The sequence below is a fragment of the Mastigoproctus giganteus genome, chromosome 4, assembly GCF_048544385.1.
Source record: "Mastigoproctus giganteus isolate SK-2022 chromosome 4, ASM4854438v1, whole genome shotgun sequence".
Lineage (NCBI taxonomy): Eukaryota > Metazoa > Arthropoda > Arachnida > Uropygi > Thelyphonidae > Mastigoproctus > Mastigoproctus giganteus.
This window is the reverse complement of record NC_143578.1, coordinates 73,593,780-73,615,303: the sequence shown is the minus strand read 5'-3', so window position 1 is coordinate 73,615,303 and position 21,524 is coordinate 73,593,780. Positions and strand designations below refer to the sequence as shown.

The 21,524-nt window shown below is 37.3% G+C and overlaps 1 protein-coding gene across 1 annotated transcript in view; it reads right to left on the bottom strand.

Annotated features, from left to right (window-relative positions):
* Window positions 1–21,524, bottom strand: part of Mcm10 (minichromosome maintenance 10 homolog) — a 169,021-nt gene that overhangs the window by 14,541 nt on the left and 132,956 nt on the right. The window contains exons 13-14 of the mRNA XM_090372289.1: window positions 19,918–20,054; window positions 1,346–1,459 (exon numbers count right to left, since the gene is read on the bottom strand). Of these exons, the coding sequence (XP_090228415.1) occupies window positions 1,346–1,459; window positions 19,918–20,054 (251 nt within the window). The remainder of the gene's footprint in view (window positions 1–1,345; window positions 1,460–19,917; window positions 20,055–21,524) is intronic.

The window sequence follows — 21,524 nt, the reverse complement described above, 5'->3', positions numbered from 1 at the left end:
ACTAATAACAACCAGCCACCTTTCATGTTATCGAATCACCACTGGGGGGGGGGACAGAAATAAATATTTTATTTTGTATAAGACATCAAGAAATCATACACAGTAAACCCCCGCTATTCGCGGGGGTTACGTTCCTGAGAAATGCCGCGAATACCAAAAACGCGAATACTGAGTCATGGCTCCCATAGTAATAAAGGGGTTCCGTTCCAAAGTATGAAATAGATAAGAAAAACTAGTCTAAAATTTTGTCTATGTATGTATGTGTACCTTCATAATATGACTATGTACATAGTGAAATGCAAGCATATGGCATCGAAATGAAAATAAGAAACAATTTAATATTAAATGTAATATTTATTAGAAATTTCAAACCAGCGCCTTTGCTAGGTGAAAAACTTATCCAGCCAGTGCTATCACCAGTTTCGCTAAAGTGCTGATAAAGGAGTTTTGCCTTTTCACGAATGACGAGTGAACTTAACGGAATTATATTTTGAGTTCGGTCTTCTATCCACAGATTTAAATATTTTTCCATTTTTTCTAATTTAACATCACGAGTTACAGAGCAAATTTTTGAAGCAATTAGCCCATTTTCACCGACACTACGGTGGATTTTTCTTCCGATTTATTGATTGATCGTACCGTTGACTCATTGATTTTATAATGTTTTGACACTGAGGAGACACTTTCACCGTTAGAAATTTTGTCTAATAACTCAATTTTATTCGCTAATGTCATCACCTTTTTTGATCTTTTCAAAATTCCCTTGTTATTCGTAGTGATATTTTTGTAGGGGTTAGAAAAGAATTTGTCCACAATAACGTCACTTTCTTCCGTTAACACACTCGAAAAAGTCTGTTTTCACTAACACACTGCAAAACGGTATATTTTTCGCTTTTGTAAGCATATCAATTTATAAATTGATAAATTTATTCAATTTATAAGCATATAAATTAAAAGCAAACCACGAATTCTTCTATGACAAGCGCATAGCACATACTGAACAAGGATTAGCGAGAAACATCCACACTCGCGATTTTGTCACCCCTCTCCCCCCACCCACTGAACGCTGTTTTGACTGGGAAAGATAATTTTAGCCACGCCCATGTTTTTTTTTAGCGGAAAATGTTCATGGCGATTTAAAATTCAATTTTTTTTGGTTTCATTTTATATTAAATCAGCGACCGCGAATACGCGAAAACAGATACCGCGAATAGCGGGGGTTTACTGTATTTAATGAGATGTAAGATTCCTAAAATAATTTTAACAAATGATGCTAAAATAATATTGATACTGAAATGACATTGAATAACTAATAAAGCAAACACAATTTTGAAATATTTCTCACCGTTCTACATGACACAACATCACACACAATTTCTGTGATTGACTGCATCTTCAATTCCATCTGTTCTTTTCGTTCCAAACCATTAAAATACTTTTCCTGTTTTAATAGTTCTTCCTATAAAGACATAACAGAAAAAATCAAAAATATACAATAATAAAACATTCTGTAATAGTATTTAGGTAAAATATCACTAATTCAAACCCTAATTTGAACTGCCTTTCTTATGTATGTAGAACACAACTTTTCCTAAACAAAAATTTAATGAAAAAATTCCAATTTTTTTTCATAATGCTTTCATAATCACTTTGCAAAAGAAGTAAAAATCATTCAGAAGGAAAAATTAAATGCAAATGCAAATGTGCTTGCATATCCTTCTGCTGAAATTTAATGAAACAATAATAGCAATATCACACAATGGCAACAATGGTTTGCTTCCCATACTATAGCCCTCATGTAGGCAAATTTTTACCCCCCCCTCCTAATTCACACAGTATGTTCCTATTGACTCATTGACCTTGCATAGAATATACTGTGATTGGTACTCCTCACTTAATACTCAGTTTGCTATTAAGTGTCGTGATTTATGCAGCTTTATGATTTTTTGAAACAAGCAGTGAATTTTATATAATATTTTATTAAATTTTGGACCTGAATAACCTCATAATATAGCAAAATGTCAGTGTATATATATATATATATTTTTGCCATAGGTTTCACATCTATCACTAAGTGTAGAACAGAACAGTTAAGCCACAGTGTGGATGGTTTGCAGTGTTGTTTAACTTTAACAACAAATTAAATAACTCAATACTCCAGCCAATACAGCTGTAGATTCTGTGTAACAAGTTCTTCATTCTCCTTATCACATTGCTTGGCAAATTGCAAAAAAGAACAGATAAAACTGGCAGCTACAGATGTGGTGTACATAACCTGTAAGGATGACACTGCTATGAAAATCGAATGGATACCACTATCAAATGATACCATATATAAATTTGACATTTCAAATAATATCAAGTAGCAGGTGATTGTGGCTATAAAAACAAGTGGGCAGTTTAGTCTCCGGCCAGATGAAACAACCAGTGTGAAAGCTGTCCAGGACTAACAGATAGATACTTTTGTACCATAGTGAAGGAAGTTAATATGCAGGTGAAAGTTTCTCATTGTCTTCTCTAGAGGGAGAATCTTGCTTCTAAGAGAATGTCAGAGGAACTAGATACTGTCTTGAAAGCGGTCAGTTTGTGAATTTTATAAAAGCAAGGTCATTAAGCAACAAGATCTTTAGCCAGATGTATTGAGATATTGGCTCTAATTACACACATTTACTTTATCATTCTGAGATCAGGTGGCTGTTATGAGGAAATGTCTTTCAACAAGATTTCGCATTACACAATGAGGCTGAAACCATTTTGCCTGAAAAAAAAATCAACCCTTAGCTCTTAAGGTTCTGGTTCTTGAATTGAGGCAGTTATTGTCAGTGAATCTATTGTCAAGGAAATGTGAAATACCTTGTGTAAGAAGGATAAGTGGAACCAGAGTATGTCTGCCAAGGGGAAAAAGTAGATAATGTTGTAAAGCAGATATCTTTTAACCCCTTCATGGATTATCCCGAGATATCTTGTTTTTAGTTTTAAAAGTTATTTGGAACTACACGAAATATCTCGGGTTACGATAATATCTGAAGCAAACATACCTCCAAATTAAGGACTGAAACATATTTTCTCGGGCATTTATCTGGCTAATTTTGCATTAGCCAGGTAAATCCCGAGATTTCTCAGGATTTTCTTACGCCTGGCAGCAGACAACTGACTTTCGTTTTACTTATATTGTACTGCAATGTCAGAGCAGTAGCGAGTGTTCCTGTGCCGCCAATAAGCAAAATATAATTTGCCGTCCTAAATGCAGAATACTGAACCCACAAAAATAATTCACAAACACAATATCAAAAAATATTTCAGCACCTTCTTCAACTGCCACCCGTAAGCAACGCTTACCTGGCCTGTCCACTTGTGGTGGCCATGTGTCAGAATGTAGTTAGTTCGCGATTATTGCTTGTGGCAGGAGGTTAGTGATTGTGCGTTCCACTTGATTTTTTAAATTTATTTATATAATGAGTAATGAAGAGTTTTTCTGTGCCTTTCTTTTAGATCAAGCGTTAATTCATTAAAAAAATCTGTATAATTTGCACACTTTTTGGTGTACACAAGATAAATCGGGATAGCCCAAATGGGTTAATTTCTCCCATGTATTTTTTATGAAAAAATTAATAAAAAACACAAAAAACTATACAACAAGTATTCGCATGATGAATACTTTTAATCTGTAAAATGAAAAAAGTCGATCCGTTATGGCACATTTTCTGGAAAAAAAATGTTCCAGGAGGGGTTAAGGGCACAAAAAGTGATACTGTTGTATTCACTGGTACTAACAATATTAAGAGTAGGAGATCTGAGAACTTATTTAACAAGTAATACAGGGCAATGGTGGGGAAAAGTCATGAGTAGGACTGAATTTTAAAGTGTCTGCAACTGTCTGCACATTCTCTCCAGGGTCGAACTGACCCTGGAGAAAATGTGCAAGGCTAGAGAATGTGCTCTTGGGGTAGAATTTTTCTCAGCGTGTTCTGAGCTTCCTAACAGGAGAGAGTGTTTTTACAGGGATGAGCTACAAATAGAAGGAGTACAAGAATATTTGCTGATGCTATCAGGGCAGTTATAGGCAGGTTGGAAAACTGCTAGCTTGGGGGGAGGGATATAAAAACTAATAGATTAACTAGAGCCACAAGCAGAGGTAAAAGTGATTCTTGCACTGCTTCCATTGGAACGTGTGGCAGCCTGGAAGGCAAGGTGTCAGGGATTTCAAGTCCTGCTGTGGGTTGTCACGGAACAAGTAAATACGGACCATATTAGGATAACTAAGAGTAAGAACAGGTGCATATATACTTGCATGTACATTAATGCTGGGGTAATTGTAAATAAATTTGATGAATTTGAAGTACTAATTAAGTCATCAAATGCAGACACTGTAGGGACGTCTGAGTGACACCATCTTTGATGTCCCTACAATGTCTGCATTTGCTATGGGTCTTGCAGCCTAGGGGGGTCTCCCACAAACTCCGCGATGATTTTTTATGATGCAATACACACTCTATAAAGGCTAGAAAGGTTTTTTTTTTTCTTTTTTTTTTCTTTCTTTTTTTTTTTTTTATGAAAACCCCAAACACGAAAGGTATCAAAACCTATAGTACTTAGTACCGTGCATGGGTTGAAGGAGAAGTATGGGGGGGGGGATTCCGGAAACTTTGCTCTAGAGACTAAACATGGGTTTCACCACTTCAAGCCTCCAATAAGCAAAGTGGTGGTATTTCACCGGTTGATGAAAGTCATCTACCACTTAGAATTAAATTATAGTCTAATCTGCATAGTGTAGTGTTGGGGTGTGATGGTCTGTTGTTCATCTGACCTTTTTGTCATTGGGCCCTTGGGAGACCGGGATCCCACCAGTCCATCCTTTACCATGTGGAGGTCAGTAAGGTCATGTCTCTGGCAGGGCAAACACTAGAAAGCCTAGGCTTGCAAGGAAGGGCCAATAAAAAGAAAAAAAAAATTTTATTGGAAATGAGCATGGGGTGAGTGAGTCTTGGATAAAAAGGGGGAAGGGGTGGATAGGATGGTCTACCAGGAAATAGAAGGGCACCACCTGCAAAGGTAACCTGTCCTCTATGGGGGGGGAGTGATTAGAATAGTAATAGTAGGTGGTAGGGTCCACCAGGGAAAAAGATTGGGAGGAGAAATGAAGACAGAGCCCTCAGATGAGTATACAGGAAGGACAAAAAATGTGTCTTGGTGTTCTGATTGCAGAATCCAGGGTTTGCCCCCCCCCCATTAGCCACTGAAATCTCTCTTCTGGCAAAAGTCATGCAGTGACCATGTAAGTGTAGTATTGTAGGCCAACCATACCGGCGGTCTGCAGCCGGGGGATGACAAACACCAGGTCAGTTGCACACTGACTCCCATCCTTAGCGTCTGTAGGCATAAAAGGGCTCTGTCTAGGCTCTTACTAGGCCTTTGAAGAAAATCTCTAAGGAAAATAGCAAGGTGATGGGGGGGGGGGGGTAAGGACAAAACAGCAGGAGGGTGTGAGTCAGAAATAACAAGTGGAGATAAAGGTTAGAAGGAAATTGGACAGCGGCATCCAATCTATCTCCCTGAGAGGATCAATCCCAGTCTGCAAGATGGAGTCAACATATGGTTCTAATATAGCAGAGCACTGGATCCATAATCCCACCCCTTAGAAAAGGTCAGCAGTTGCATCTAGTAAGAGCCACTGGTAGGTAAATGGTCTTGTCCAGTGGTTGAGTCAGTACTGGTGTCGAAAGTCAAATCAATTAGGAATATACCATAAGGGCAAAACAGAATCATAACAGAACCATCCCTGAAGTCAACCTAGATCACTCTGAAGAAGCTCTGCTTGGCGGTGATCATTAACTACTCTACCAATCTTTACATCATCTGCAAATTTAGACATCACGCCCTCTATCCCTTCATCGATGTCATTTATGAAAACCAAAAGCAACAGTGGTCTTAATACTGATCCTTGGGGAACCCACTTCTTACATCAACCCAATCTGAGGAACAACCATTTATCACAACCCTCTGCCTCCTGCCCTGAAGCCATCCAGCTATCCATCTAAGGATTTTCCCTGTGATTCCAACCTGTTCCAGCTTATAAAGTAACCGCTCATGTGGGGCTGAGTCAAATGCGTTGCTGAAATCCAAATAAACAATTTTGAATTTATTCCCTAAGTCCAGCTCTTAAGTGACCCTGTCAAAACAGCTAACCAGATTAGTTAAACTTACAAAACCATGCTGAGTATCCTCTTTACATCATCTGCAAATATTTTAGATGGTTACTGAGTATTTAATGTGAATGAAATATGAAAAAGTGAGGGTTAGAAATATTCTGGTTTGAACACAATAAACAAAACTCATTAATTAAAGTAAATGAAATGCAGGTACAAGCTTAAAAAAAATTTTACTTCTTAAACTAACTGTGTTTGTTTAGGCTCCCTTGTAACCATCCAGCACCCTAGCGCAACTGCCTAATTGATCCTGGTAAATCCACCTTGATAATAACAACTAATGGTTTGGTTACTGTGTGATGTAGTCTGAAGTTAGACTGACCAGTCGGTAATTTCCCACTTCACTCTTAGAACTTCTCTTTTATGTAGTCGCATCGTGGTTGAAAAGATGTTCCATTATCTAGTACCACACCCAGATATTTGTATGTTTTTCCATATTTGATTTTCTCATTGTTGTACTAAATGGTTAGTAGCCAAAGGGCATTCATGATTCCTTTGATGAGTATCTGTCTGGTCTTTTGGGTGTATACCATAAGCTTGTTTACATTGCACCACGTAGCAAGGTGCTGAAGGATTTCATCTGATTTTCATTCAAGTTCTCTTCTCAAATCTCCAAAAACAACAATGACAAGGTCGTCAGCGTAGACAATTTTCACTGTCCAGATATGGTTTGGCCAGCCATTTATTGAACACGGGGCTCAAACATAAAGGATTAAGGATTAACTCCTGTGGACAGCCTCTAGTAGTGGTTCTGGTTGTGACAATGTTTGCTTCTTACTGTTATTTTTCTGTTATCAAGATAACCTGAGATCAGTTGGTATAATGGTTCAGATACCTCAGCCTCCCTGAACCTCTCCAGGACACTGGCACCATAAGGTGTAAAAGGTCCCTTTGAAGTCCATGAAGAGGCTGAGAGCATATTTCTTCTCTGTATGTTTTTTCTCCAGGTGTTTCTGTATTGCATCTTCTGTGCTGAAACTTTTTTTGTACCCAAATTGATACGCATGTGTTAATCCTTTTCCAGTACTTTTCCTAACACTGGGAGTAAAACTATGGGTGTGTATGACTCCATGTTATTTGATAGTTTATCTTTCTTCAATAGAACCTTAAGTTGTTCATTTTTCCAAATGAGAAGTCCTCAGAAAAACAAATATACAAGAAGGATAGACAAGACAAGACAAGACAAGACAGGAGGGTGGGTTATGCTCTTAGTTAAAATGCATATTAAATCTATGGCAGTGCATTCAGTTGACATGGGTGGCAGCGTAATGTTAGCATTAGCATTAGTAGAGGCATATGATGCAAGAAAGGAAGCTTATGCAGCATCAGCCAAAAAAAAAAAAACCCTTCCACTTCACCCCTCCATTCGTTCGAAATACCTGTCCAGCTGAGCCTTAAATTTCTTTAGGCTATCAACTTCCACAACAGGGGATGGAAGTCTGTTCCACCAACTAACTACCCGCTGGCTAAAGGCAAATTTCCGCACATCTATCCTACATCTGTCTTTCCTCAATTTGAATTTATGCCCTCTCAGGTGATTATTCTGAGCAAGAGGCAGTATCCCATCAGCATTGAGCATGCTCAAACCATTCAAGGCTTTGTACACCTCTATCAGATCACCTCGCCGGTGCCTAGTCTCCAGACACTGTAATTTGCAAAACTTAAGCCTTTCTTCGTAAGAGCAACCCTTCGTTCAGTTCACTAACCTTGTTGCCCTTCTCTGTACTCGTTCCAGCAGCTCTACATCCTTCTTGAAATGAGGCCTCCAGACCTGTATACAGTACTCAAGGTGCGGCCTGACCATTGCCTTATACAAGGGAATAATCACCTCCCTATCCCTGCTAGAAAAATTCCTGTATATCATTGACAGGTCCCTTTCATTCTCTACCACTGTCAGTGTAATACCACAGAGTTGATACGTTGCTCTGGGGTTGCTGTTTCCCGTATGTAGTACTTTACATTTGTCAATGTTAAACTTCATTTGCCACCTCTCAGCCCATCTGCTCAACCTTTCCAGATCCTGTTGCAGCAGCATAGCATCAGTAGCGTCCTTAACAACCCTGCCAACCTTTGTATCGTCTGCAAACTTGGACATTAAGCTTGATATACCATCATCAATATTATTTATAAATACAGAAAACAACAATGGACCCAACACTGAACCCTGAGGGACTCCACTAATAACATTAGTCCACGATGAGCAGTGTCCATTAATTACCACTCTCTGTATTCTGCCACTCACCCATCCCTTTATCCATAGCGACAATTTGCCACCAATGCCACACTGCTCCAATTTGTGCAGCAGTCTTCCATGTGCAACAGTATCAAAAGCCTTTCTAAGATCCAAATATATAATAAAGTTATTCCCTGCATCCAATTCTTTTGTGACTACATCATAGTATCCAATCAAATTGGTCAGGCAAGACCTTCCCTTAACAAAACCATGCTGTGTCTGAGCTATAATTGAATTCTTGTCAAGATGATCCTGCAGTGCATTTTTAACCAGTGCTTCCATTAATTTTCCTGGAACAGAAGTTAAACTCACAGGTCTATAATTACTTGTGTCAGCCTTCGATCCTCCTTTGTGAATTGGGGTTACATCTGCACTTCTCCAGTCTGTGGGCACCTCCCCTGAGTCCAAGGAAGCTCTCATAATGTTGAGTCAGTTTAGTGTGAAAATAAAACTGCGAAAATAAAAATGAGAGTAGGAGTGTACTGTAGGCCAGTAATGACAGTAATGAGTTTACCAAACTATACAGAGAAATAGAGTGGGCCAGCAAATCAGAATGTCTTATAATGGGGAATTTTAACTTACCAGATGTTGACTAAAATTTGTGGGTTGAATACTCACACTGGCAAGACTTTTGTGGATTTATTGGATGACCATTTTCTACACTAGCATGTTAGGCAACAAAAGGAAACAGTACTCTTGGTCTGGCTATCAGCAGATTATTTGTGCATTAAGAATCTGCAGGTAAAAAACCCACTCAGTGGGTCTTTTATCTGTGAAATTTACTTAAAGGCATAATTGCTGTCAAGGATAAAAGGAAAGGCTTTTGCTTTCATATAGGTGACTACAGTTGTCTTAGAAGTTTTTCAGATCTATACAGTGGGACCAACTGATGCTGTTACCAACAGCAAATCTTAAATGAGAAGCATTCTGGGAAATGATCATAAAAGCTATTACTGTAGCTTTTATAATCATTTCCCAGAATGCTTCTCACGATGGTTGGTGTATAAGTCGACCTTATAGTAGTGATTGGTGTATTAAGTTGACCTTATATTTTAAGAGGCGGAATTACTTAACTTAATAAGACCGGCAGAATTACTTAACAAGTAGAGGTCACTGTTGAAAAAAAGCCGTGAATTAGGGTTGAATTTGAAAGTGTCTGTAATTCTGCCCAGACACGATAGGAGGGAGTATATGATGAGAGCCTTGTCAATCAATTCGGCCCTGGAAAGATTGTGCAAGGCTCAAGGGATAGAATTTTTTTTTCAGCCTGGTCTGTACTTGTTAACAGAAGAGGCTGCTTCTACATGGATGGGATACACTTAAATAGAAAGGGTGCAAGAATATTTGCTGATGCTATCGAGGCAGTGTTAGGTGGGTCGGAAAACTGCTAGCTTGGGGGGGATACAAGGATTAATAGATTAACAGTAGCCACTGGCAGAGGTGAAAGTGATTCTTGCACTGCTTCTATTGGAATGAGCAGCAGCTCGGAAAACAAGATGCAGGGTATTTCAGAGACTGCTGGGAGTCATTGCGGTACAAGTAAACACATGGGTTGTATTAGGATAGCTAAGAATAGGAGCAGGTGCATGCATACTTGCGTATACACCAACGCTAGGAGTTTGGTGAATAAATTTGATGAATTTGAGTATTGCTCAATACATCAAAGGCAGATATTGTTGGGATATCAGAGATGTGGTGCCACACAGATATAAGGAATGAAGAAGTGCAATTTGGGGAGTACATTGTGTACAGGAAGGATAGACAGGATAGGAAGGGAGGAGAGGTTATGCTATTAGTTAAGAAACACATAAAATCCAAGGAGGTACAGCCAGTCGATATCGCTAGACAGTGCCGTGTCGAGTCAGTTTGGTGTGACATAAGCACTGGGAAACAAAATTGAGAGTAGGAGTGTGTTATAGGCCTAATGACTCTGATGAGTATGATAAAAAACTGGACAGGGAAATAGTGGGCCAGTAGATCAGATAGTCTTATAATGGGGGATTTTAATTTCCCAGATATTAACTGGAATTTGTGGGTTGGTCACTCACACACTAGCAAGGCTTTTGTGGATTTATTGGATGACTGTTTTTTATATCAGCATGTTCGGGAAGCAACTAGAGGGAGTAATACTCTTGATCTGATTATCAGTAGTGATTCTTCGTGCATTAAGAATCTACAGATAAAAGAACCACTAGGTGGCAGTGATCACAGTGTGCTGAAGTGGGATTTACTCAAAGAGGTAACTACCATCAGGGGTAAAGGGAAGGGTTTTTGCTTTCACAAAGGCGACTACGGTGGTCTGAGACAGTATTTAAATTCTATACGGTGGGACCAACTGATGATGTTACCAACAGCAAATTCAAAATGGGAAGCATTCAAAGAATTTATCTTGGAAGCTACTAGGCTTTACATACCAATTAAGAAATATTGTTCAAGGTTTAGGCCTAAATGGATGTCAGATGAACTAATGAGACATATAGCAGAGAAGAAAAATGCATGGATTACATATAAATTAATGGGTGACATGGAAGCCTATGATAGATATAAGCTGGTCTGTAACCAAGTCACAAAGAAGGTTAGGCAGGCAAAGGCAGATTATGAGAAATCTTTGGCAAAGGATGCAAAGAAAAACAACAAGTTCTTTACCTATGTAAACTCTAGATGGAAATAGGAAAGGGATGGATCAGATTGGTCCACTGGATATTGATGGTTCAACTGTTGATGATACTACTCAGGTGGGTAACAAACTAAATGAGTATTTTGCATCTACATTCACACATGAGGAGTTATACAAGGAGGAGAATGCCAGAGGTGAGTCAAACTCTGGCAGTGAGCTAGATGATTTTGTAATAACTGAGAGGAAAGTAGAGGAGAAATTGTTGAAGATAAACATAAAAAAGGCACCCAGGGTGGATGGGATCTATCCGGTTATATTAAAGGAGGCAGCAAAGGAAGTAAGCAAACCATTAGCCATAATTAGGAGAGCTTCTTTGGACTCAGGGGAGGTACCCATGGACTGGAGATGTGCAAATGTGTCCCCAATTCACAAAGGAGGATCAAAGGGCAACACAAGTAATTATAGACCTGTTATTTTAACTTCTATTCCAGGAAAATTAATGGAAGCACTGTAGGATCATCTAGACAAAACTTCAGTTATAGCTTGGACACAGCATGGGGTTTGTTAAGGGAAAGTCTTGTCTGACCAATTTGATTGGATACTATGATGTGGTCACAAAGGAACTGGATGCAGGGAATAACTTTGATATCATATATTTGGATCTTAGAAAGACTTTTGATACTGTTGCACATGGAAGACTGCTGAACAAATTGGAGCAGTGTCGCATTGGAGGCAATTTGCTGCTATAGATAAAGGGATGGTTGAGTGGGAGAAGACAGAGAGTGGTAATCAGTGGACACTGCTCTTCGTGGACTAATATTTTTAGTGGAGTGCCGCAGGATTCGGTGTTGGATTCATTGTTTTCTGTATTTATTTATCCAAGTTTGCAGAAGATAAATGGGATCTATCCGGTTATATTAAAGGAGACAGCAAAGGAAGTAATCAAACCCTTAGCCATAATTATGAGAGCTTCTCTGGACTCAGGGGAGGTACCCATGGCAGGGTTGTTAAGGACACTGATGATAGTACGTTGCTGCAACAGGATCTAGAAAAGTTCAGCAGAACTTTTCTAGATCCTTTCTAGAACTTTTCTAAGAGGTGGCAAATGAAGTTTAACATTGACAAATGTAAAGTACTACAATGGGAAGCAGTAACCCAACGTATCAACTCTGTGGTGCTACACTGACAGTGGTAGAGAATGAAAAGGACCTGGGGTAATTGTGCAGGCAGATATGAAGTTTTCTGAGCAGTGCAGATGGTCTGCAAGAGTAGCTCATAGTGCCTTGTCAATGATATACAGGAATTTTTCTAGCAGGGATAAGGAGGTGATTATCCCCTTATATAAGGCAATGGTCAGGCCACACCTTGAGTACTGTATACAGGTCTGGAGGCCTGATTTTAAGAAGGATGTAAAGCTGTTGGAACAAATACAGAGAATGGCAACAAGATTAGTGAATGGAACAAAGGGTTGCTCTTACGAAGAAAGGCTTAAGTTTTGCAAATTACAGTGTCTGGAGAGAAACGTAACAACTGTGTGGTACTACACTCAGGGAAGTGGAAAAGACCTGGGGGCAGTGGTGAGCTTTTGTGGGCTCATGAGAGCCCATTGTTATTTTTTTTTTTGAAAATTTGCTAGCCCATTGTTATAACGATCATTTATTTTACAAATGAAATCCTGAATGCAATTATTGAGTATCCAGAGCCGAAACTACGGTGGGCCCCATCCTCCCCAGCATTTTAATGGCACAATCAGTTATGTATTTTAAAATTGCTTCATTTTTGATTTAATTACAGTTGGACCTCTGTTTAACCAACTTCTTTATAGCGATTTTTTTAAAATCCTCTTGGTAATTACATTTAAAATGGTTTCCATTGAACGAAGAAAATTTACGTGTAATGAACGGATTAGGAGAGACAACTTTGTATGCATTGTTCTCACCTCTGGCCTTGAGGCAATTTAGGTAATTAGAAAGTGAAAATTAAGGGTGACAGGGATTACCGTTTCACAATGTTAGTGGTGTCCGTAAAACCTATGCAGTCACATACCGAGAAGTCACACTAGTCAATATGCTTTCCATAGCCAGTCAGAGGATTAAGAAGATGCCTGACACGGATAATAGCCTCTGGTCAACCTGTGTTGTGGTTCCCCTTTACTCTGATAAACGGGCATATGTTTTTCGGAGAAGTGAGTGATCCATGCCTTCCAGTAAATTTCTCCATCTATGTTTACATGGTCACAATAGCTGAATATCCGTGTGATTCCGACATTTTGCACAGTATTCAAAGAACTAATGAAAGTAGCAACGTAGGGTGGGGGGAATTGAGGCAACCAAGATATTATATAAACTTTACGAAGATGAAATGTTGGTAGAATTTCAAACTTCGTCACATTTTCTACACTTTCACTGTGTAGAAAATGTTCTAACTTTAATGGCATACAGGCAATAATTTAAAAAAAAAAAAACTGTATGCATATCACCAATCTCCAAAAAACCAGTGAAAATTAAGGATGATTGCTAAAGAACTTGATGTGGAAACTATAAAGATCAGTCACGTGTTCGGGCCATGATGTAGCTTGTGGACAGCAATTGCAGGTTGGAGGAATTATCCCGCTTTGTGCAAACATTTTGAATCAGAAGAAGCTAAATAAATTTAAGGCTGAGCTGGACAGACATTTGGAACGAATGGAGGAGGGGTGAAATGGGAGGGTTTTTTTTTGTCTGATGCTGCATAAGCTTTCTTTCTTGCATTGTATGCCTCTACTAATGCTAAATACAACAGTTATTAATCACTGTGTTGATGCTTTAGATAAGCCGCAATATAATTCTCTGTATGAAGACATTAACAACTTAAGCTCATGTGAAAACTTCCCAGCACGTTCTTCATTTGGATCATGTCAGTCAAAATAACTGTTTAAATTACTGGCCAGTTTAAGACTTTCTTTAATTATATCAGCAGTAAAAGTAGGATTATCTTGATCATCATCTTCTTCGCTTTCAGGAGTCTCAGAACCAATCTCCACTATTTCGTCTTCGCTAAGAGGTTTGTCAATAATTCTTTGATATCTGCCGACGTAAGATCATTGAATCCTTCTCTGCCAATTTCACACACCAAACTTATTATATTGGGGAATTCTGCAGTATGATTGAAGGGAACAGGAGCATTCTCTTTAACACATGCGGGCCAAATAGCATTCCAGCATGCATTCATAGTTTCTGGTCTCAATTCAGATAATGAAAATTGAACCTGATCAATACAATCCATAATTGAAAAATTTTTCCACACATCTATAACTGACAGTATTTCATCATCATTTAGCTTGTTCAAAACGAACTGATATGTTCGTCTGACATAATGTTTTAAAATTTGCAATTATACCCTGATCTAGAGGTTGTAGCAATGATGTGGTATTGGGTGGCAGAAAACAAAATTGCACATTTGGGTGTTCTGTGGCAGGATGACCGGGTGCATTATCAAGAATCAAAAGCACTTTAAATTCAAGACACTTGTCATTCAAATAGTATCTAACTTCTGGCACAATGTTTGTGGAACCACTCAGTGAAAATATCAATGGTCACCCAAGCTTTTCTGTTAGCCATCCTAGGCGCCTCCGTAGCCAGGTGGGAAGGAGCAGCAGTGCGTAGCACACACTCCTTGATTAGACCGGGGTTCGAGCCCGTCACCACCAAATACGGAGGATGTGGAAAGGTTAAGGAATGACCACCGCATATACTGGAGCAATATGGCCTTAGTTGCTAATGCTCCTAAAAACCAAAAACAAAAAACAACAGTTAGCCATCCAATGAACTGACAATTTTTGAAAATCTACGCCTTTCATTGGCTGTGGTCTTAATGATTGATTTATGAGCAGCGGTTTTAACATCCGATCTCCTAGAGCGTTCGAACAAAATAGGAGTGTTATGCGATCCTTTGCTGCGTTGAACCAACCAACAGTTTTTTGCATTTTTGATACGTAAGTTCTGTTTGGCATTTTTTTCCAGAAAAGGCCAGTTTCATCCATATTCCAAACTTCTTCATGAATGTAACCTCCATCTTCAATTATTTTAGCAAGTTTTTGTGGAAATGCTTTAGCAGCTGTTTCACCTTTAATTTTTATATTATGAAGAGCATGTCTTTTAATAAACTTAGCCAGCCAACCATTGCTTGCATGAAATTCATATTTTTTCCTCGACTGAAGGGAAATTGCTGACGAAGCTCAAAATGAACCAAATGAGGCACTGAGACGCTTTATCACCAGAGAGATAGCAATGGCATTTCGTGAAATTGCATCGGCAATGACGAGGTTTGAGAAGTATCTGGCTGCAGTTTTTTAATCTGTTCATAAAATCTCAATGCTGATTGCTTGATGGAATTTCCGTCAACTAGCATTCTTTTTTGTACATTATCTTCTATCCACATCACTAAAGCTTTTTCGGCCTTTTCTAGAATCTCTTGTGTATGATGATAATTTCGCACTCGATTTTGTACCAGAACATACCGCTTTTCTAATAGCCTCTTCATTTTTCTTAATTGAAATGAGCATACAATTCTACAAAATTCTCAGAATTTTCTTGAATTACAGATTTTTTCATAACTTAGACTTTAGGTTGGTCGTGTAAAAGTGAATAAAAATCCCGTAAAAAAATTATTTTTGATATCACAATTAGCGTAACTCCAAATTTGCGTAAAAAAATTCACATAAAAAGAGGTTTAGGTATATTGTGAAAATATCGTAATGTGAATGCAATAACTTTTTTTTTTTTTTTTTTTGATAATTTGCTCCTCGGATGTGGAAATTTTCGCTATATTACTAAGCTATTTATCTCTCTAAAAGGTCATATTTATAATGTAAATTGCACTACACTTTCATCGTTATCATATGTTCCCATTATAAGAATCAATTTTGATTGCCTCTGTGATCTTTTTTCTAAAACACATTTCTGGAGGTCACAACCAAAAAACAATTTGCACTTTCCGGTTTATTTGGCTTTTCTTTTAGCACAGTCTATTATAAACCAGTAGTAAACTTGATCTTATTGCATTTGCGATAATCCCGATAACTGGAATTCTGTGGGTTTTTGCGTTATGGTATTATGGTGAAATGTGTTCCCCTTCACTGAAATCTTCAATCATATAAAAAAACAAATTTTCAAAAACGTCTCTTCATTCCTATTTACATATTACAATGATGAAGGGAAAGTGACCAAAGGAAAGTTCAAGTGGTGGTAGTGCCAGGAAACAAAACAAAATTGATTTAAAAATGAAAATGATTAAGAAGTACGAAGCAGGACAAACTTTGTCCTGCTTCGTATTGCAAGGGTCTCACTGCTTCAACATTGAATACTATTTTAAAGGACAGTGTGCGTATAAAAGAACATATCAAAGGATCAATGTACTTAAGACCAACAGTGATCGCAAAACAGTCCAGGTGCTATATCGAAGATGGAACAGCTGTTATTAATAATATGGATGGAAAATCAGATTCAGAAGCAAGTGTCCCTGAGTCTAGTGACCATTCAAGCAAAAGTAAGAAGTATTTATAAAAATATTAAGGATAAGTATAGCAAACCCCAACCCAAGTTCGTGGCAAGCAATGGGTGGTTTAATAGGTTCAAGCATCGTGTTGGTTTCCAAAACATTAAAGTATGCGGTGAAGTTGCCAGTGCCGATTCTGCAGCTGCAGAGAAATTTTGTGATGTGTTAGAAAAAATTATTGATGAGGCAGCTATTCAACGCAGCAAATTTTTAACGTTGCCGAGACTATTCTGTATTGGAAAAAAATGCTGGATCGAACATACATTGCTAAAGAGGAAAATACAATGCCAGGTTCCAAGGCGTCAAAAGATAGGGCCATGCTCTTGCTTTGGGGCTAATGCAGCGGGAGATTACAGATTAAAACCGCTGCTTGTGTACCATTCTGGAAACCCTCATGCATTTAAGGGCATCAATGAAGCCGCCCTACCTGTTCATTTCCGATCAAACTAGTGAGAAAGGATAACAATATCTCTCTGAGGATTGGTTTAAATGCTGCTTCATTCCCAAGATTGAAAAATATTGTAAAGACAACGACGTTGCTTTCAAGATTTTGCTTCTATTAGATAATGCTCCTGGACATCCTACGCATCTAGATGATTTCAATTCGAACATGAGAGTCATATTTCTACCAGCAAACATGACTTCATTCATCCAACCTATGGATCAGGGTCTTATTTCGAATTTAAAAACATACTATTTATGCACATTGCTCAGGCACTGTCTGCAGTAGACAACAATGTTTCTAAATGTTTCTATATGTTAAGAGAGTTTTGGAAATCTTACAATATTTACCACGCCTGGGTGGAAATTACTAAAAGTTGTTTAAATGGCGCATGGAAGAAAATATGCCTGCGGTACATAAAAGGCTTCGAAGGATTTGAAAAAGACGAATCACATGAAGAGGTTACAGATAAGATTGTAAAAGGTTGCAGAGCTACTTCAGTCGGAGGTTGTTGGAGGAGTTTGAGGAAGAAGAGAATGAATTATCTAACAAAGAACTTATTGACTTGCAGACAGCGATAGTGAAAGAAGAAATTGCTGACGAAGCTCAAAATGAACCAAATGAGGCACTGAGACGCTTTATCACCAGAGAGATAGCAATGGCATTTCGTGAAATTGCATCGGCAATGACGAGGTTTGAGAAGATGGATTCTGACAGCGAATGATTCTTAAAAGTTAACAGAGGGGTGAATGATATGCATGCATGCTTGCTGCAAATAAATCTACGATGAAAAGAAAAAAGCCACAGTCTAGTCATCCATTAATATGTTCTTTCATAAGGTTGAGCAGCCGACCCCTTGTAAATCTCCACAGTCCTCAACCTCCACAGCACCATACTTATCAGCCGAAGACGTTGATTCTGGCAACGATGCTCGAGAGGTAAAATTTAATGATGTTATGCCTGTCTCCTCTCTTTTTTTTGTAATTTTATAATTTTGAAATTTTTTTTAAATTGTAAGCTTTTGTATTTTTTTCTGTGCATGAGATAAAAAATTGAACAAATACAATAAATAATTCTATTTACATGTTTCGTAGAACGTTTCTTTATTGATTCAATCAATTCAGCGAGCACAGTTGCGACTGCTGCCCAAACATGGGGGAAATTCCGACTTATGTAGTGTTCCGAGGAACGCAACCCTTACGTAAGTCAGGGAGTTCCTGTATATTTATTTTGAATGTGATGTTTTGGCTGTGCATGGATCCATGCTTTAGGTTGTACCACACTATACAAATCTTGACAGTAACCCACTTTTCTGAAGTTGTAATTCTCATGTTCTTTTACAATACTAGTATTCTGATATTCTTGTGCTATACTATCATTAAAATATTTCTGAAGTTAATAACATATGTTCTACATATCTATTTACATAAAATCTACTTTTTGTGACATTTTTCTTATATTTTTAGAAAATGTCAACTCTTTGCAAAAATAACTTGGACCATGGGGCTATATAGTAGCTTTGAAAATAAGTCAAGGGTAGTCACGTCTCATTCACTGTTATGAGCTGAGAAAGACCAGCTGAATAATACAGATAGGTCATTAACTTTTTGAGTCGTCCTTGTATCTTGATGTATATAGATGAATATTCAATACTCACACCATATGCGAATGAATGCCATAAATGGTTAATCTTAATCTGAGTGCCAATGTTCTTGATTTTACATTTAACAATAAAAAAATTCTCCAAATTAGATCTTTTTTTTTATTCTTCTCCTCAATGTTTAAAATTATGATTATTCAACAGTTGTGTAGTTTAAGATATCTATCCTGTTGTCTGTCTGTTTGGTGTTCTTTTATTTTAATTTGGTATCTAATTCTCTTTTAGTTTGGTCTATAACATTGACAATATTAACATATGTAAATAATTATGTAAAGTATGCCTTTTCTGTTCATTCTGTCTTTATTTAGATTTGATATTAAATGCATTTCACCATGAGTTGTTTTGGTATTGCACTTGATCACATTTGGAACAGTGCCCTTTACTGATAAAATAAGTGCTGCTCCAAAGAAAGAGACATAGTATCATTTACTTGAATTGCATTTTCATTAGATTTGATATTAAATGCATTTCACCATGAGTTGTTTTGGTATTGCACTTGATCACATTTGGAACAGTGCTCTTTACTGATAAAATAAGTGCTGCTCCAAAGAAAGAGAGACAGTATCATTTACTTGAATTGCATGCCATTGGGCGTGCAACTATTCTGGTGCTTGTTTGAAAAAAAAAAAAAAAATTAGTGGGCAAGAGGCACTATCAGTCAAAATACTTGACAACTCGGGTGAAAATAGGCACTTAAGATTTGACTTTGAGTAATCATTTGCTTCTTTTATATACTGGACTAAAAATAAAACTACAGTCTCTAGAAGTGATAACTGCTCGCTGCCTGTGGGCATAAATAACAGAATTGTTTTACGGCACATTTTGTAATTTTTTTTTTGGTCGTGCCATAAGTGCAAGAATTGTGAAATAATGTCATCTTGTAACCTCACATGATCATTTTATCTTTGATTGCATTTCTCTCTATTGTGACAGTAGGTAAAAATCTTGTTTTGTTAGCAAAATAAAAGCTTATAGCTTAATCTGAAGGTACTTAGGGTATACAAAGACTAGAACCTTTTTTCTACATGAAAAAAAAATTCTGTAAAATATGGCAAGGCTACTTAACATCCCTGGCAGCCACTTAAGGGTTAAGTAAGAACGAAAAATAAGCCAAACATATTTTATATATTATAGCAAATATTTTTTAAAAATAATCTTCTAATACAAACAGTTAAATATTATTTTTTGAATTACTTCTTAATAAATATATATGTAAATAATTACTTCTTCAACTTCATAAGCATGTGACGATTTCCTGTTTAAAATTTCTTTGAATTTTTCTGAACTTGTATCAATAAATCCAAGAAGACTGCCAGTAGGTATATGTTTAGTTTCTTCACTTGTTCCATCTTTATTGCTTTCTGTTTGGAAAAAAATTAATCATATCATGGCAAACTAGTTTAATATCAATATTTACAAATTTTCAAATTTCATTAACACAAAAATCAAAGAGTGATAATATAAAGTCATTAAACATCGCTGAGTCATCTATAAATGTTTTATAAATGCTAATACCAAAAATTTTGTTCAATGAGAGCCTCGTGAGAAATAAAAAAAAAAAAAAAAAAAAAAATTATCCCCCCCATACAGTGTGTGTGGGGGTGGGATAAAAAGACTAGTGTTCTATAGCCATAAATTCAAGTTTGCAATATATGGAGATATTGTCTGAAGGACAATGTCTCCATATTTTGCTCTGTTGGCTGTCTAATAAATATGAGCAGAGTCACGACCATCTGCTGGCAACTTGGAGAATATCCATACTGATAAATTTGGTGGGTCATCTATATTTGAAAAAGTATGATTTAAGAATTTTTTGGAATTTATGTACAGGTAACCCTCATATAACATGTTAGTTAGGTTCCTATAAAATGTCGTCTTGTGCGAAACAGTGTTATACGGGACTAAGAAAAAGTACAAAAAGGGGGGGAGGTTACGTTCCAAAAGCTAACAAAAATACACTATTTCGTTAAAAAAATATTAACAAAACTTACAAAAATATACCATTCTAGATTTTGTGTATCTTCTGCTCTCTTTAAAAAAATCAGTAATCTGGTTTTGTTTGCTTTTGCTTGATAAATCTTTGTGAATTTCACCATATGGACCTTAACATTTTTGAAGCTCCCTTTTGAACTTGGGGCTCCTTTCATTCAAGAATCTGCATTCAAAAAATAAGATTCTAATTGCTTGGCTAACTTTATTCCTTCCCATATGCTTTTTAGGGTAAAATTTGGAAGTTTAGAATTTTCATCTATGCTATCATCCTCTGAATTGATTTCGTTTTACCTCCGATGCCATTTCCACAAAATCTGCTTCACCAGCCTCTTTTTCTACCAGTAGTTCTTGAACGTCTTCAGTAATCATATCTTTTTTTATTTTTTTAGGACCTTAACATTTAGGACCACCATATGGACCTTAACATTTTTGAAGCTCCCTTTTGAACTTGGGGCTCCTTTCATTCAAGAATCTGCATTCAAAAAATAAGATTCTAATTGCTTGGCTAACTTTATTCCTTCCCATATGCTTTTTAAGGTAAAATTTGGAAGTTTAGAATTTTCATCTATGCTATCATTCTCTCAGATTGATTTTGTTTTACCTCCAATGCCATTTCCACAAAATCTGCTTCACCAGCCTCTTTTTCTACCAGTAGTTCTTGAACGTCTTCAGTAATCATATCTTTTTTTATTTTTTTAGGAGCATCGGCGACTAAGGCCATATTAATTTGCATATAATGTCAATAAAAGAGTGTTCTGAGATCGATTTTCTGTTTTGATGGACAAAAAACCTGAGTTTCAGGGAGAATTAACTCAGCTAACTCAGCCACGTTGTGAAAA